At 44.1% G+C, this 18333-nt stretch overlaps 1 protein-coding gene across 11 annotated transcripts in view; it reads right to left on the bottom strand.

The window, feature by feature from the left end:
• LMTK1 (lemur tail kinase 1) overlaps positions 1-18333 on the bottom strand; it is an 86962-nt gene that overhangs the window by 7953 nt on the left and 60676 nt on the right. For 10 of the 11 annotated variants that reach the window (XR_015741829.1, XM_026701772.2, XM_087924953.1 and 7 more), the window contains 8 exons: positions 17145-17232; positions 16495-16628; positions 11871-11955; positions 10701-10822; positions 9493-9642; positions 4409-7346; positions 2907-3069; positions 1005-1238 (listed from right to left, as the gene is read on the bottom strand). Coding sequence is in view for 10 of the 11 variants with exons in the window: in XM_026701772.2 (XP_026557557.2) it covers positions 1005-1238; positions 2907-3069; positions 4409-7346; positions 9493-9642; positions 10701-10822; positions 11871-11955; positions 16495-16628; positions 17145-17232 (3914 nt within the window). In the remaining variant the exon portion in view is untranslated. The remainder of the gene's footprint in view (positions 1-1004; positions 1239-2906; positions 3070-4408; positions 7347-9492; positions 9643-10700; positions 10823-11870; positions 11956-16494; positions 16629-17144; positions 17233-18333) is intronic. The other variant, XM_087924954.1, reaches the window with a different exon arrangement.

Here is an 18333-nt window from a genome sequence, read left to right on the forward strand (position 1 = left end):
AGACTGTTTGAATTCAGTTCATGACATAAGGACTGTAAAACGTATGTGTCTGTAAAAGGGATTCACAACTTCCACAGGCAAGTCGTCTACCTTCCAGGGGTTTGTGCCAGCCTGGTTTCTATATAAATGAGAAATATTAGATTTTTTAAAATTCAATTTGTATCCTGCCTTTATTTTACAGGTTACTCAAGGCAGTTAACATACAGTACCTAATACTCTTTTCCCCTTCTATTTCCTACAACAAGCACTCTGTGAGGTGGGTTGGGCTGAGAAAGAGGGACTGGCCCAAAGTCACTCAGCTAGCTTTCGTGTTTAAGCTGGGACTAGAACTCACTTTCCTGATTTCTAAGCCAGCACTTTAATCACGACACCAAATTAGTGGAAAGAAAAACATTGGAAGTATGGAAAAAGGATCCTAAACCTCCTACCGTCATACGAATGAATGGCTCTGGATTACAAAAAGGCAAACCTCCATACTCCCGCTAAAAAGACCATCATAAATCAAGTTCCCTTGAGTCAAGCTTGAAGCTGGTTTAACTCCTGGTGATTGTGTGGTTATATTTACATTGTTTTCTCAGCAGTGCTGTGGAAGAAGTTTGCCACTGCTGTCTTCTACATTGCTGTTCCTTTTCTTTAATGCCAAAATATTGCAATCGTCTCTTAAAATTTGGGGGAAAACTGAAATAATTTCATATTAATGGGGTCTCAGTAAAATAAATTGTTAAAGTGTGATTCAACCAACAATTAGAAGAGGCCCCTGCCTGGGGCAGGATTCAATGCAATGGATAAAAGTAACCAGTTCAGAACAGTCCTTCATGCCCTATCCAGAATTTCAATATTATTTTTAATCTCCTGGCTTTAATCGTGAAACCTCTCCATGAGATCATATGAATTCAACAACGCTTACCCCAAGAACAGAAAACTTGTGGATATCTTGGGGGCTTACCATTCCTTATGAAGGTCACTCTCTTTTGCAGTTTTTGAAATGTCAGAACAGACCTTACCTCCTACAGGCTCAACATTTGAATCAGTGACGTGTGTGATGGAGAACCGTGATACTGCAGCAGGTGAGACTGTGAAGCGTGAAAACTGGATGGGCAGCACTTGCTTCTGAGCAGCTACTAGCGTGGGGGACAGTCTGGGGAGACTGTCCTCAGGTGCCTCTGAGGTCAATGCGGGCAGGACAGGTGATTTCACAGGTATGAGGGAAAAGTCATCATCCCATCCAAAGCCACCACCTGAAATGGAAAGGATAGGTATAAGAAAGACGAAGAGGCTGACATGAAAGCTGACATCCCTTCACCCATTCTCTACAAAAAGTTTCCCAAAATCCAACAGGATTTCCTGTATCAGACTGTGATGTGACACCTTCCAGGTATGATGGATTTTGGCCAGGCTCCCTAGACGTTTAAACACAACATATTTGGAGGGCTTGAGGCTGAAGAAGAAATAATTGCTATGCAAAATATAGATAACCCTTGACTTAACAATCGTTCCTTTAGTGACCAAAGTTACAATGGCACTGAAAAAAATGACTTATGACCGTTTTTCACACTTATGACCTCTGCAGCATCCCCAAGGTCGTGTGTTAAAAACTCAGGTGCTTGGCGACTGGTTCATATTTATAACGGTTGCAGGGTCCTGGAGTCATCTGATCACCTTTTGTAACCCTTCTGACAAGGAAAGTCAATGGGGAAGTCAAGATTCATGTAACAACTCTGTTACTAAGTTAAAAACTGCACTGATTCACTTAACAATTGAGGCAAAAAAGGTAGTAAATGGTTGTAAGGCAAAACTCAACAACTGTCCTGATTAGCAATGGAAATTTTGGGCTCAATTGTGATCATAAGGCTTACCTGTACATTATATTGTGGTCATAAGGTTTACCTGTACATTGAGGTTTACCTGTACATTACTACAACGTCATTCTTTATGATCTTATGATGGCCATCACAAACTATTCAGCAAGCTGCTTTTAGCAACCAAATTACAAGCTGGAAATTCCTACTCATAAACTAGTTTGTAATAAGGGAAAACTGAAAACGTCTTCTTGTTCCCAAGTCAAATGTGGACTCTGAAATATAGCAGCCATTGAAAAGGACCAGGTATATCACTGACCAGCAGTCACTATGCTGGCCTGCAAAACTTTTATGAGTCCAGATTCCTTCTGATGTTTTTTTCCAAGACTGATGGAATTTTTGGAAATGGGACAAATTGTCTGACTCTGCTGGATTCCGCTGAGAAAATGCACATATGGAAAAAGGAGCAACAAACTCCCAAGTACAGCACATACAGACAGTCCTTGACTTACGACCGTAATGGAGACTAGTAGTAAGTCGTGATAGTTGTAAAATAGGTAGGTCATGTGACTGACTCCATTTTATGACCCTTTTTTGCAGCTCATAAGTGGCCTCCCTGGTCATTAAGCAAACACTGCTGTTGTTAAGGAAACCAATACCTTGCTATGGTATGATTTTGTCCAAACTAGAAGTGATAGATTTTGGCAAAATCATCATAAAATGCAATCACAGGTCTGTAAGTGCTGCAAATGGCCGTAAATGCGGCCATGTTGCTAAAGTGCTCAAAGTTTAGTCATGTGACCACAGCAGAGGTGACCCTCAGCACTTTGAATCCATGTTGTAAGGGTAGGTCTATTGCAACTTTGGTTATAGGCCAAGGACTACCTGTGTTCAGTTTCGATGTGAAACACATTTTAGTTTAGTCAAAATAGGTACATGCATTCTGAAAATGCGAACAGGTCAAATTCAGTCGTAATCTTAACCATCTATGGAAGATAAAGTAACTAATCTTGCTAAGGAAAAAGGCAAAATGAGCTGGATTCAAGAGACGTAGTCATGAAGCTATAATACGATCTCATAGGCCTCAATTCCTCATTTGATCCATACTTTTATTCTCTTCAGAGGAGCTCCCTTCTGAGGTGCTGTTGGGTGCCTTTATCTCATCTGCTAAGCCTGGAGGACCTTTGCTCTCCACCTGCCCAGGTGGCGTTGGTGAAGCTTCTGTCACTCCTGGGAAAGGCTGCTCTGCAAGCTCCTTTGTGGGACTTTCCTGCATGTAAAACATTAAATGGATACAATTAATTCACAACCCGAGGGAGGAAAAATTGTACTCTGCTATTATTATCCAAGGCACCCTATGAAAAACCAAAGGTTACTTATTTAGTACCTTCAACATCCAAGAAGCTGCAACCATAACAACCTCCTCCCTCTTTCATGGCTCATTTCTATGTGAAATGTGAGGTCTAACTTTAAGATTTAGCTGGGACATGTAGTTTGTTTTAGTGTTAGTCTGGTCTAGAACTACTTAATCCAGGTTGCAAAATTCCAGACAGCCACTGACAGCCAAGCGTTAGTGAGTTTTCTGTATCTCTACCGTATGCTGCTATCTTTTACTCAGATTAACTGGGCTTCATCTGAGTACTAGATAGCAGTATATTGAAAAGATACAGAAAACTCCAGTTCTGCTACCCCTATTTATAGTAACCCCCCCTTCTACTCTCCCAATCTTTGCTCATCCAGGAAGGTCTTAATCATGTTTGCATGGGTGATGAGATTTGTATTCCAATACATCCTGAGGGCAGGAGGTTAGAGGAGACTGGTTGGTATTATTATGGCTAAGATTACAGAGTATTATAATCAGAAGCCAGTAAGCAATTGATTGAAGTAGGTAGAATAATCAGATCAGCACTGCAAAGATCCAGTTGACCACAAAGAAATTTAGAAAGATCTGGATTTTGCAGTCCAGATGTGGTAGCTATTACATATAAAGAACCTGGTGTCTTTTACGTACTTTGGATACCCATTAACTCTCCCCAGCTTTGCAATGGCAAAAAAACTTTTTATTTAAAACTTCTAGGACACGGGTGTCAAACTCAAAGCCCAGGGGCTTGATCAAGCCCGCAGGGTGCTTAGGTCAGGTCCACAGGCCTGTGGAAACAGCGATACACTGCCCATGGTGCCTCTGCCAGCAAAAACAGAACTTGGGAGGGCCACACGCGGCCCCCGACCCCAGGCTCTGTTTTTGACCACAACAGCCTCCTGCAGTCCTCTGCCAACAAAAACGGAGCCAACAAAAATATGGCCTCTCAAGCTCCCGAGCTGCATGTGAGGCCTTCCCGAGCTCCATTTTTCGCTGGCAGAGGGAGGCCCTGATGAGAGATATCAAGCTGGCCATGTCCCCCGGCCATGCCCCCCTGCCCTCCAATGTCAAACATAACTCTGACACAGCCCTTAATGAAATCGAGTTTGACACCCCTGCTCTAGGAGGAATCAGGTTGCATATTTCGGCCTTGTGGTATGATGATATTTAACACAGGATGCATGCTGTTCCCTGAGTCCCTTTCTAAATTACTTTATGTTGTCTCTTCAACCCCTCCCCAACAAGTTACCTGGTCAAAGAGGTAGACAGTAACATCTTCAGTGAAGGAAACAGCTTTCTTCTTGCGCTCCAGGTCATCACAAAAGGTCTCCACCACTAGGCTGGGCATCTTAAGCAGACTGCGCAGGTTACGGGCACTGTGGCTCTCAGCCACTACAATGGGCACAGCAGGCGATTCCTCCTCACTTTCCTCACTCTGGTCCTGAATGTTGTAGCACCGCAGCTCCTCATCTGACTCATCACTGTCCTCAGTGTCATCTTCTTCCTCTTCAAGATCAGCAGGGCTACATAAGAGCTGGGATGGCAGTACTGACAGTTTGAGTGAGAGACCAGGGTTGCTCTGAAGTCCTTTGGGATGGCCAATTGCCTGTCTTTCCTCAGGTTGCTCAGCGTTCTTTGCCACATTTTCCTGTCCTGTATCCTTTACCTCATTTTCTTCACCACCTATGGTGGGTTCCTCTAGATTGGTGACCACAGGAGACAAGACGAAAGATCTGGTGAGGGGGGCTGGTGTCTGGGATTGCACAACGATCCCATTGTTCTTATCCTGAAATAAGTTTGAATCCAATTTATCAAGAGCTGCTTCATTCATCAACAGTTCCTGTGACGGGTTAATATCTCTGTCTTTCCCCGTGTCCTGGTCCTCTGCACCTGGAGAGAGGCAACCCACACAGTCTTCATGTGGACAAATGGGCTCAGGACCAGCTGGCAGAGGTTCACCTGTCCTGCCAATTGGTTCAGAGTTTCCCTTCAGTTCTTCGGTGTGTGACTGGGAGACTCCCAGTTCATGTTCCTCAGAAGCATCACTGTCCTCTTCGCCATCCTCCCGAGTGCCACCTTCAGTATCATAGTCAGAGAAATACGCGGAGTCACGGTAAGGATTCTTCTCATTCAAGGCCTGTAGCTCAGCAGTAAAAGAATCAGAAAGACTCTGCTCTTTGACTTGATCGTCCTTATCATCTTCAGATGTTCCCAGCTTCTCAGAACCTTCAGATTCCCGTGACTCGTGAGGTTCCCTGAGGACAAATTCAGGCGACTCGTAGTTCTCTGTATCATAGCCACTATCCAGAGCCTTAGGCTGGCTCGAGGATATATAAGCTATGGGACTGAACGTGTCACAGGAGCTGGTGGTAGAGGGGATATCCAATGAATCTAGTGAATCTGGGGTCTCTACTTGTTTCTGTAAGGTTTTGAAAGCAGGGATTACATCTTGCTGCTCAAGACAGTCAATTGGGAAGTCAATAAAAACTCCAGATGTAAGATCAGTGGAGTCCTCATCACTGGCCTCGTCCAAGTCAGGGAAACTGGTACTGGAAACAGTCTTGTCTGGTGTTCTATCTTGTTCGCTTCTGGTGTCCTTGCCACTTTCTATATTGATCTCCTGTGGCAACTTAGGTGAGCATCCAGTGGAGGTCTCTTCCATAGGGTCTTCTTCTATGTTTGACACCTCAGCTATTGATTCATCCAGCAGAGTTGGATCTATAGCCTCCATGCTGCTGGCAGCTTCTTCCATGGAAGGTAACAGCGATGGTGCTGACGACAGACCCATCAGAACGTCTTCCCCTGATGGTAGAGGGATGGTTTGTGGGCTCTCCACTCTGCTGTCTATCAAGGGATCTATAGAGCTTTCCATGTCAGGCAATGTAGCACTTTCAATGGAAATGTTTTCCTCTACAGGCAAATCACTATCTGGACATGGGGAGCCTATGTGAGATGATGATGTCATGTGTTCCCCACCTAGCAGAGCTGTTCGCAGATCTTTGATCCCTAATGTTGGCTCATCCCGTGGCACTGTGTCCAGTGGCTGTGCCATTAGCCCCTGGAAGGTGATCATATGCCGGTAGCACCAGCTATCTTTGGCAAGGGGTTCACACGATGGCAGTAGGTGATCGTTATCATTTTGGGCTGAAGTATTGGATGTCCAAGGCTTGCCTGAAGAGGGGGATTCGGAGCTTTCATTTCTTTCGCTCCTAGGACTACCACTCAAGCGCTCCTCCTCTGCCACTTCCAGAATGACTGAGTCGGATGGAGCCTCCTTGCAGGTGTAATTCTCTGATGGTGACACACCAAGTGGATCAGCAAAAATGCTTTTCTGCAAAACTAGACCAGGCCACTCAGAAGCACTGGGATCCTTGAGCAGGTATTCCTCAGCACTGTCCTTCAGGGAGTCCTCATAGTATGGGGCCTCTTTACTGTCTTGTTCTCCATAGGAGTAATAATCAGAGGGTTCCCAGTGGCTTTCAGGGTGTGCTGATTGGCCCAGGAGGGGTTCCATGGTGAGGGAGATGGTGGGACTATTGTTGGATTCATAGTGGTCCTCCTTGGTTTGCCAGCGTGAAGAATGGCTAAACTCAGGGCTGTAGGAACATACGGTGTAATCAAGGTCATTCCCACTGCCTTCAGATGCCACCTCTTCAATGCGAATATAGTACTCACTGTTCAGAGAGGGGCTATGGGCACTCAGCACGGGGACCACCCCTGGTGTGTGCAAACCAGGGCACCCCTGCATTTTACATTCATAGCAAGAGGGGGACACCCCCAGGCTGAGGTGCCCACCTCCACTGCTGCTGCTCGCCGAATAGTAGAGCTCATGGTAGCGTGCAGCCCCACCAGGGCTCATGGCAGAGGCTGGGAGATGTTCAGCTTTCCCTTGGTCCCATTTGTATTCAAAGTTGAGGCCATGGCTTGTCTCCATCACAGTGAGAACATCGTCACCATCGTTGGAGAAGTGCTCCAGAAGAGGGAAGGAGGAAAGCTCCAAGCCCATGTGGTTAGAGCCAGAGCCTGAACCGCCAGTGCCTCCGGGTTTCATGGAATTCCAGCGCTTCTCAAAGTCCTCCTCTGCTTCGGAAGCCCCCTTGGCGCAGAGGTAAGAGAGCAAAAGGTGTACTTCCTCTGCGGTGGGGCGCTGCTCTGGCTGAAGCCAGCAAAACTGCATAACCTCATACCTGTGAATAGCGAGAAAAGAGCAGTGGTGAGGCAGAGGTCCTTGGCTGTCAGGAAAGTGGCTATTCCGCACCCCGCAAAGAGCTCATCCTCCCCCCCCCCAATTGCATAATTCATTCCATAATATATCTGTTTGTATGAGGTTAGTCCTCTCTTCTCAACACTATTATTCCGTCCTCAAAAATACACTTTAAGACCAATAATGAATGCTTCACAGAAAAGAGAAAGAAAAATGACCTGGGTAAGGAAGAAAAAAAAGGTCAGAGAAAACAGCATCTGAAGAAAACAAGGCTTTTTTCTGATAGGATTTGCTTCCCAGCTCCAATCAACATCCTGGCCCCACCATCCACACTGCCAAAATCTTTATCAAAGCTTAAGATGGTGATGCAGATGTGGCCTAGACGAAATATTATTCTGGGCCAGATACCATGCTTCTATGGAAGCAGCTTGGGACTATATCTCAGCCTTTTTAGCATTCGTGCTACCCTACTGGCTCCTATTCAAGACATCCTTCTCCTTCTCCTCATATGCACTTCTGTACTCCTTAGGCAGGCAAAGGTAGTGCTCAATTTACAGCTGTAACAGAGCCCAAGATTATGATCATCATTAAGGGGATCGCCACATGACTGCCAACAATATTACAACCATTTTTGCTGTGATTTTGTAGTGAGAACAATGGGAACAGCTTTGCCTTCTTCAGAAGTAGTGAGTGCTCCATCACTGGAGGCTTTTAAGAAGAGACTGGACAGCCACTTGTCTGGAATGGTAGAGGGTTTCCTGCTTAAGCAGGGGTTGGACTAGAAGACCTTCAAGGTCCCTTCCAATTCTGTTATTCTGATTTTTAAGCAAACGCTGCAGTCATTAAGCGAACACCATGACCATAAACTGAGCCTGTTTTCCCTAATGGGCTTTTTTTTTGGGGGCAAACCCTGGAAGTAAACTCTGGAAACCAGCCCCAAACACACACACAAAAATCACAGTCACATGATCATGGGATGCTGCAAGCAGATATAAATGCGAGCAGGGCGTCAAGCACCCAAAAATGCAATCACGTGATCGTAGGTGTCAGAACTTCAAAAGCAGGTTGTATGTAGTTCTGAGTCAGTCCATTGTAATTTCAGTCACTAAGTGATCAGTTGTTAAGCAAGGACTACCTTTATCTGTCCATCCAGCTTTCGTTCATTCAATTGCACAAGATTTAACACGTTAACTATCAAACATGACACTTGCTTATTCAAATATGATGAATACCTACATGTTCAAGTAGGTTGAACACCTACTCAAGAAGAAGTTCTCCTTCCCTCCACCAGCTTTGTTTGAAGGGGTGCAGCATGCCCCCCCCCCACTGTTTTGGCTTTCCTGAGTTTCCAGGGAGGCTTGAGAGGCCCAAAATGGGGTGCAGGGGGATGTGCCCCCCCTGAGCAGGGGTGGGATTCTACCAGTTTGCACCTATTCGCTAGAACCGATTGTTAACATTCTAAGCAGTTTGGAGAATCGGTTGTTAGAAGAAATTACTGGCCTAATCCTGTAAGGAAGGCAGGAAGGAAACATTCTGGTGTTGCTTACAGAAACTGCCTCTCCATTGACCCTTATTGTGTTCTTGGCAGGACTAGACTTCCTGTCTCAGGAACTTCTCTGGAGTTTTTTTTTCCCCTCCTTTGCTGGTACTTTGCTTGTGTGGAGTGACCATTCAAAGTTACAATGGCACTGAAAAAAGTGACTTATGACCATTTTTTACACTTACGACTGTTGCAGCATCCCCACAGTCATGAGAGGCCAGGCGAGGAGATGTGTGCCTCGATGTGAGTGATATTGAGTTGGCCACGCCCAGCCAATCACATGACCACCAAGCCACGCCCACCACCTAAGCCACAGAACCGGTTGTTAAAAATGTGAATCCCACCCCTGACCCTGATCCCTGTTTTTGCTCCCAGGAGGCTGCAGAGAGGCTTACTAGGCCCAAAACAGGGCAGGGGGCGGGAGGCGGCAAAAGAAAGAAAAAAGACAAAGTAAGAGGGAGGGTTGGGAGAAAGAAAGAGAAAGAAAGAAAATGGAAGGGGAAGGAGGACGGGAGAAAGTGTATTCCAATCACCCTTTTCTCTTCCTTATCCTCCTTAAAAAAACTCTTGTCCCCACCTGGTTACTCACCAGCGATCAGATAGCGAGAGTGGAAGCTGTGGTTTGGAAAGTTTAAGCTGCTGCTCTTTGATAGCGTAAGTGAGGACTTGCCGATCGGAATAATGACAGTAGGGCTGGCCACCCAGCTCAAACAGCTCCCAGATAGTCACACCCAAAGACCTGCCAAGAGAGGGGAAATGGGGGGAGAAACACTCTAGTCAGAATGCAAGATTGATACCTAAGATCACATTCTTTGATGCCAGAACAGTCGCTCTCTCTTAGTTACTGAAATATTCAGGGGCTTCCAGACGAAAAGCCAGTATACCGTGCACGTGGACAGAAGTTGTAGGAGCAAATGAAAAGGGTGCATGTCAAGGGTTGTGGGGTGGGGAGCTGGATTTTCCAGAAAATTCTGTGACAAAGGCAAGACAATTGCCTTAAAGGAACTTTTACCTAGAAGCATCCTTTGTAATTCACCATCAAGAGGGGGAAAAAATCCAGACATGGAGAACAGAAACGAGACCAATTTATAAGAAAAATTCCAGTAACACTGTGAAGCAGAGTCACTCCAGTGATACATATGAACACCCTGCCCGCTCCATAGCCCTATCAATAACTTCTAGCTACAATAACCAAGACCCTAAGTCTTGCAAAAACTGTTAGGCTAATTCCATACTTCAAAGACTGTCATTTAAAACACTGTCCTATTTTCTTAATGAGCAAGAAGATGCATTGGGGAAGGGGAAGGGGAGACCCTCTTTTATATAATTCAGACCTAAATGATAAAAACAAGCACCAGAATTTGGTATTTGGCACAGAAATAAACAATAAGTAAAGTTTAAATATAATTAACATTAGGTGCTTCACTAAGATTACGTTTACTACAACAGTTGCATCTTCAACACTATTTATTATTTATTTAATTTGTATCCCACTTTTGTTATTTTTACAAATAACTCATCAGGCAAACATATCCAACACACCTTATTCCTCCTATTTTCCTCACAACAACCACGACGTGAGGTGGGTTGGGCTGAGAGAGAGTGAGTAGCCCAAAGTCATCCAACTAGCTTTCACGGCCAAAGTGGGACTAGAACTCACAGCCTTCCTCTTTCTAGCCTGATACCTTAACCACTAGACTAACCTGGCTCTCTAACCCTCTTTATCTAAAAGCTTTGGAGCCAGTATTCTCTTCCCAGGCCAAGTGGATTTCATACACCAACCCAGATTTTTCTCACCAGATGTTGCTAGTCTTAGTCTGGTCTACGATCAGCAGGTTGCCATGGACTTCGTCAATCAATTCAGGGGCTACCCAGCGTAGTGGAACCCATAGTTGGTCGGCGGTCACAAAGTAGTCATCCTGACAGGCATGCAGGGCCAAAGGGAGAGCACATCAATCAAACCAGCAACAACAGCACCAGTCTCCACATTCCCGGTCCTAAGTCAGAGCTGCCAAATCCCTTTTGCCCAAGAAAAAATATAGTTGGCACTACTGAACATCTCCACCAATTGCTTCTGGCCCTTTCACCTCTCCAACCCAGTCATTTGGCTTAGTCGTTTATTAATTTTTATTTTATTTGAAATACTTCAGGTCTGCCTTGTAGAGGACAGATCTTCCCAAAGCATCTTGTGGAATAATAAACAAACAATATATTTACAATTTATTAAAGTAATGAGGGTAAAGCCAATGTCCCATTCCCCATCCCCCTCAAAACTCCCCTAAAAACACCAGTTAAGGGAAGATCGTAGAAAACAGGTAAGTTTTTCAGATGGTAGTTATGGGGGTTCCTGAACTTTGTTTTTCAGGATCATTCAAGAGATATGTATCTATACGTTCAGAAAGGTCTTTTCTCTTGCAGCTCCTCTTGGTCCTGAGAATCAGGCCAGTAAGGAAAGCCTTCTTTGCAGTCTTAAAGTATGAGCAAGCAGGTGCAGGTGCTTCATTAAGTTAGAGGGCTTAGATTTTAAGGTGTTTTTTTTTAATATTACAAAGAGCACATTAAATGTAGCTTGGAAATGCACTGGCAGATTCACCTCATTTCCAACAATGCTGGCCCAGCCATCTTCTGCATCGGCTTAAATTTTTGAGCCACCTTTAAAAGCAGCCACATATAAAATATGTATGTATGAATGAGAAAAATCCATTCACAATGTATATGTGCATAAGATCCCATGCGTGAATGCGCATTAGCTTCTGATATACCTTGATGTATCGTCTCCTGTATTTGTCTCTTACCCATTTTCCCCTCCTTCCCAGGATCCTCTCTCAACCATCTCTGAAAGAGAGCTGCTTTCATTGCCAGCCTTTCAAGTCCTCTCCAACTCCTGCCAACAGCAAGTGCTCTCACTCCCTGTCCTTGTAGTCCCCCACAAACCCCTTCCAGCTCCCTGCCCCCAAACACACTTACTTTGTATTTGCAGTGAGAAAGGCCATAGTCGCCAATTTTGACAGTAAGGTCAGCTGTGAGTAAGCAGTTCCGCAAGGCCAAGTCACTAGACAAAAGAAATATCCAACAGAGTTTGTCCATGAGGCATCAGAGGATCATTATGATGCAGATTAGATTAGCAGCAGAACTCCTAAACTAGGGAGTGGCAACTGTTGTGTAGGGCAGAATTGCTACTCAGCCTTTATTACTTAGCTTATCATAGGCAACAAGGAATATCTCTGATTAGCCCTGGAAATATGTCAAGAAAGGAATCCTCAGAAAGAAGCAGAGTTGGAAAGCCAAGCCACCATACAACAATATACCAACTGGGATAAATTCTGCTTGCTCTCAGCCTCACAGCTTGATTTTCTGGCAAGATCATCCTACCATAAAACCCTGCCTTTAAGGGTACACCCTTTTGATTGGCAGATGGAAGCCAGTTTTCAAGGCCAGACCGGAGCATGGACTAAGCAACTTTAAGAATGTCACAGAAAGCAGATAGCAATAATAATGACAGGAACCCACTTCCTGCTGTACTAATGAGTCTGCGCTCTGCAAGATTTAACAAAAGCTACGCCACGTGAAATCTCTGTTCCTCATTCCGGTTGTTTTAAAAGAAAACTGCTGCACGTTTATCCACAAACCCTGAATACAGGTAGTCCTCAACTTACAATCACAATTGAGCCCAAAATTTATGTCACTAAATGAGACATTTGCTAAGTGAGTTTTGCTGATCTTTTCCCACAGTTGTTAACGTGAATCTGGTTTCCCCATTGATTCTGCTTGTCAGAAAGTTGCAAAACGGGAATCCTATGTCCCTGGGACACTGCAACCGTCATAAATATGAGTCAGTTGCCAGGCATCTAAATTTTGATCATGTGACTATGGGAATACAATGGTTGGAAGTGTGAAAAACAGTCACAAGTCCCTTTTTTCAAGGCTGTGTTATAATTTTGAATGTCCCTAAATGAACTGTTGTAAGTCGAGGACTACCTGTTCTGTTCCTTAACAGGGGTTGAGGATTCTCAGAGCAGAGATGCTCCCCTGAGTAATCACACTGACTCTAATGTTTGTGAACTGAATCACAAAAAGCAGCCGCCCACCTTGATTCTGCTTGGACCCTTATTCTGTCCTCTATCTTAGCTATCTCCCTCCAGAGAAAATGTCCCCGTGAAAAAATGTGGTAAGTATCCATGTCACAGAGGGCTTTTGGGGGGAAAAAAAACCAAAAACCAAAGGTAATTTCAGCCTTTCCTTCCCACTGCTGGCATATAATTTTCTATCCGTGATCATGACGGTAGTTATAAGCTATTCTTCCAACTGCATGAAAGCGTGCTAAGGTACGTGGTATTGATCACATTTACTCAACATCTTTTTTTTTTTTGCCTCTTTTGCGATTTCAGAAGAACAGCTGAGCCCAACAAGCACTATCAAATAGATGCCTTTTTTTATTATTATTTTAGGAGAGACTTTAGTACAGCACAAACGGGCCCATTTCTCTTCCTTTGCAAGGCTATGTGACATTTTAAAAATTACTCAATCAAATGTTTATGTCAGCTCTGAAAGAGAATGCCCCTTTTTATAGCTACGCTAAATTGGAAGAGAGAAAGGAGAGGGAAGGGTGCGGGGAGGCAGAGAAAGAAGAGAATAAAAGAAGCATGTCGAAGCAGAAAAAAAATGGCTTATCTTCTGGCCTAGGCACTGTTAGTCCCTCCCAGCTCAGTAACCAGAGACATCTACGGCATCCCTGTCTTCCGTCCATAAAAGATCTTCCAGGAGATGGCAAAGCACCCCCCCTTCAACAAAATCACTGATGCTGGAGTCTTTGAGTGCCACTCACTCAGCACCAGGATATTGTTGACGGGGAGGAACGGGTGATAAGAAGAGAGCAGGAACAGAAGAAGTTTATCCAGGCTTGTCTGGTTTCTTGCTGGAAGCCAAATGCTGCAACCCGTGTCCCCAGGCAAGGCCACAGGAATGGGGGGCGGGGCGGGGGGGACAGACTGGTTGGAAAGTCAGTGTTACAGAGAGCATACCCTGTGTATCCCCGCCTAAACAAATTCAAACTTCAGTTACCACAATACATCAAGGCTCAAATTCTCCTTTGGGCCATTACTCCCTCCCCCAAGAACCTTATTCCTAGCCCCTTGCCGGTTCTTTTTAAGGCAAAGGCTGCATTTCAAATAATCAACACGTTCAGGGAAAAAGTAGGTGGAACCATAAAGAAAAAGAGAGTAAGGACAGAATAAAAAAAGATAAGGAACACCTTAATATTTAATACATATGATAAATGAGTAAGTGAAAGAAAAAACTCTGGGACTGACTGTAGCCAGCCAGATAATTGTATAAAATAAAATCCAGAAGAGGGCATGAAAGCCTTAGCAGCGGAACAGAATACCGTACTCTCATATATACTTTTATTATCTTTGTCAAATTTTAAAAGGCCCCAATGGGCCATCGTTGGTGCCAAAATTCTGCAGTTTTTAAACAGACACATTTATGAAGGCATGAAGAAATGCATTTGAAAGCATGAGAACGGTGTAATTAGAACACATTTCTGAAGAGTAACTTTATATAAATGTAATACTTTCCTCGATATCTTATGCTTGTCGGCTTCTGTTTTCTAACCCCAATCATTTTAGAGAGCCTGCTTTCCAAATTTCAGCAGGAGATAGGGTGGGGCATGAATTGCCAACCATGAATTGCCAACTCATGCTTTTGAAAATTTGTTTTCAGGAAAAGACATGCCCTTGGATTATCACCACTGCCACTCCTAGTCAGGGGTGGGATTCAAATTTCTTAACAACTGATTCTGTGGGTGTGGCCTAATTTGTGGGTGTGGCTTGGTAGTCATGTGATTGGGTGGGCGTGTCTTGCTGCCTGGTAATGGCTTGGTGGTCATGTGATTGGGTGGGCATGGCTTGTATGTAAATATTACAAATATTTATGTAACTATTGATTTTTTTTATAAAAAACAGCAACTTTTACCCAAAAGCAGGCAAAGCAGGCAGGCAGATTTAGTTGCTCACAGAATCACAGATTCACTTAAAGATCTATCTATCTGCAATCGGCAACCTGAATTTATCACATAAAGTTTGCTTGCAATCAAACTCATAAAATTAACTCACAACACACCATGTATGTAAATATTGATTTTTTTTATAAAAATAAAAACTTTTACCCAAAAACAGGCAAAGCAGGCAGGCAGATTGAGTTGCTCACAGAATCACAGATTAACTTAGAGATCTATCTATCTGCAATTGGCTCCCTGAGTCTGCATTGAAAAGCTTCAGTCCTAAGGAAGGTTCAACTCTGCTTTTAGATTAGCTAGAAAGCAAGAAATCCAAGGATTTCCTGCTTTCTAGCTAAGCTAAATCTCCTGGCAGAGCAGAACAGTTGATGGTCGGGGAAAAAAAAGGAAAAATAGCAACTTACCAAACCAGGCAAGTTGGATGACTCGCATGCCAGATAAGGAGTGAGTCGGCGGGGAGGGGGGGGCCAGCCAGTGGAGCAATTTGCTGGTTCTCTGAACTGGGGACAATCCTGTGTGCAGCATTTGCAAGAAATCATCAGCTGTGCCCCCTGGACAGCTGACAAGTGCTGCACTCGGATGCACAGCGTTTGAAAATCCTTTTCTTTCCTGCTTTTTTCAATCTCAGCTGTGCCGCGCAAAGCAGCTGAGGAGGGAAAAGAACAGAATAAAGGACAGCCTAGAGCCTGGGCAGGTAGGTGGGCCAAACACCGAACCAGTTCGGTGTCAGCTGCTCTTCGCAGCTACCGGTTCTATAGAACCGTGCCGAACCAGTAGCATCCCACCCCTGCTCCTAGTCACCAGGCCTCAGATAATATCATACAAAATATCATTGATTCATCATCAAGGCAGTGCTGATATGGAAGGGTCCATAGTTCCATGGCAGAAGTTGAAGCAGATGAAATCCTGGAGTCTCCAGGTAAGACTAGATAAGATTCCTCTCTCAAAATCCTGCAAAAAGATTAGGCCTTAACCCTAAACTAGTACAGGTAGTCCTCGACTTGTAATGGTTCATTTAGTGACCATTCAAAGTTACAACAGCACTGAAAAGTGACTGTTTTTCACACTTACAAATGTTGCAGCATCCCCTTGGTCACGTGATCAAAACTAAAATGCTTGGCAACTGGTTCCTATTTATGGTGGTCGCAGTGGCCCAGGGTCATGTGATCCCCTTTTGCAACTTTCTGACAAGCAAGACCAATGGGGAAGCCAGATGCACTTAACCCCCATGTTACTAACTTAACAATTTCATTGATTCACTTAACAACGGTGGCAAGAAAGATCATAAAGTGGGGCAAAACTCACTTAGCAAATGTCTCGCTTCGCAACATAAATTTTGGGCTCAATTGTGGTCGAGGACTACCTGTATGTCTAAAGACCTACGGATATACTGATAGCTACCTCAGGAGAGCTTTGAAAAAAGCATCTGTTAAGTTCTCCCGAAAGAGTTCTCTTTTCTGAGTTCTCCATCTAACCATTTTGACTCTGCCAATTCTTGAAGAGAACTGTTTTCCATTTTCTTTTTTAGGCCCTTAACCTGAAAGCAGGGCAAGCAAACAAATCTTCTCAACTTACCTATGGACGTAGTTGTTGCGATGAAGATGCAGCAGGCCACAGGAAACCTCGCAGGCCATGCGTTGCAATGTCAAGGGATCTGGTGCCAGAGCCTCTGCAGCATGGCAGCTTCGTAGGTAGCCCTTCAGGTCACCCTGTTGGGAGTGGCAGCAGCATTAGCCACAACCACAACGGCCTCAAGATCTCTCTGTGAGGTGTGAGTGGTTGAAAAAGAATAAGGGGAATGAGGAGAAGCAATTCTGCAATGTGGTCAAAAATAATAATAATGGGACCACGGTGGTTCAGATTTGTCCCCCTCAAGATGGAGGGTTTTTTTTAAGAATTCCTAGCCACGTTGGAATTCTGCATATCTGGGCAGACAGAAGAAAGCCTCCTGTTTCAGTTCCATAGGTAAAAGAGGGGCATCTCTCCACCTGTTGTTAACAAGCCAAAGTAGCTCATTGCAGAGAGAATGAAAAGGTGCACTTCTGTAAACTCGAAACATACCTGCTGAAGCAACGGTTTCAGATGACCCCAGCAAGAGTCAGGAGAACAGGACAACTCAACCAAAGGAACAGCTCTTTCACCAACCGCACTTTTGTCCTTCTCCTGTCCCAAAGCTGAAGGGAAGAGGGGAAATTGGTATTTTCCCCTCCATTTAATGGACTTACCAATGGGCAAAATTCCATCACCAGCAGATAGGGGGTCACCTCCGCACACTGAGCCAAGCACTGCAGGAGATTGGTATGCTGGAGTGCCCTGGGCAGAAAGGTAAGAGGTGCAGGTGAGACTGGAAGGAAATAAGCAAGCGGCAGAGTCTAGAGCCACATAAGAGAAGGCTTGGGAAAATTTGCAGACCTGGCAGGGGATTTGGTTCATGGTGGGTTGAGGTGTATCAGCAGTATAGAATGAGAGAAATCAAAGGGCTACAGTAGTGAGGCAACAGCTAAAGACCAAGCAAGGAGCAGGGTGATCATAGCCAGGAAGCAGTACACTAGGCTTACAGGTGACACCTCAACTAGGTTAGATGAAAAAGGATTTTGTTCGAAGGTGCTCCTTTTCTCTTTCAAGCAACTTTCACACCAGTTTATATAAGGACAGGGAAGGGTTCCTATGATGCAACTACAAACTGGCACTGAATAAATGGGTCCTAAGCGGTGCCAGCTATCTCATAAACAATAAGGACTGTTTGTTCATGAGTCAGTAAAGTAATTCATTGCTCCTCCAGCACTCTCCCTCCCCTTCGGTGTATCTTGGTCAGATTCTCTGGATTCAACAAGAAATTTCTTTGCTACTCCAGGATTTATACAGAGAGAGAAGATGTAATACTGAGTAAGCTACCTTGATATTTCAGAAGCTAAAATAGGACCAACCCTAGTTAGCCTTTAGTTAGCACCTAGGAAGCACCTGTAGGTTTGATTAGCAAGTAGAAAGAACCATCCTGAAGAAAGACAGTAGCAAACTACATTTTGTAAAACTTCCATAAAAACATCTTGGATGTATCATCAAGAGTGAAGCTCAATTCAAGGATACCTTTATTTTCAATCTTATCTCTAGGTTTCCTTTAAGGATTACAAGCATGTAGTTCCTCTCATAACTTCTCAATATCATTTATTTGAGGGAGGGACACCATAAAAGATCCAAAATTTCAAAGCCCTCAAACCTTGCAAGATTTTGATAATCTTAACCGAAGTGTCATAATATATTGGGTAAGAAGGCTGGAATGAGCCTGTTCTCAAAGTAATACAAAAATCTTATATTTGGGTCATTATTTTTTTAAAAAAACTTAACACTTGCATTTTATTTTATTTTATTTTATTAAGAGTATGAGTCCTACATTCAGGAATTTCTGAAGTTGAG

Source organism: Pseudonaja textilis, chromosome 2 (genome assembly GCF_049901715.1).
Source record: "Pseudonaja textilis isolate UNSWEBS1 chromosome 2, rPseTex1.2, whole genome shotgun sequence".
NCBI classification, from domain to species: domain Eukaryota; kingdom Metazoa; phylum Chordata; class Lepidosauria; order Squamata; family Elapidae; genus Pseudonaja; species Pseudonaja textilis.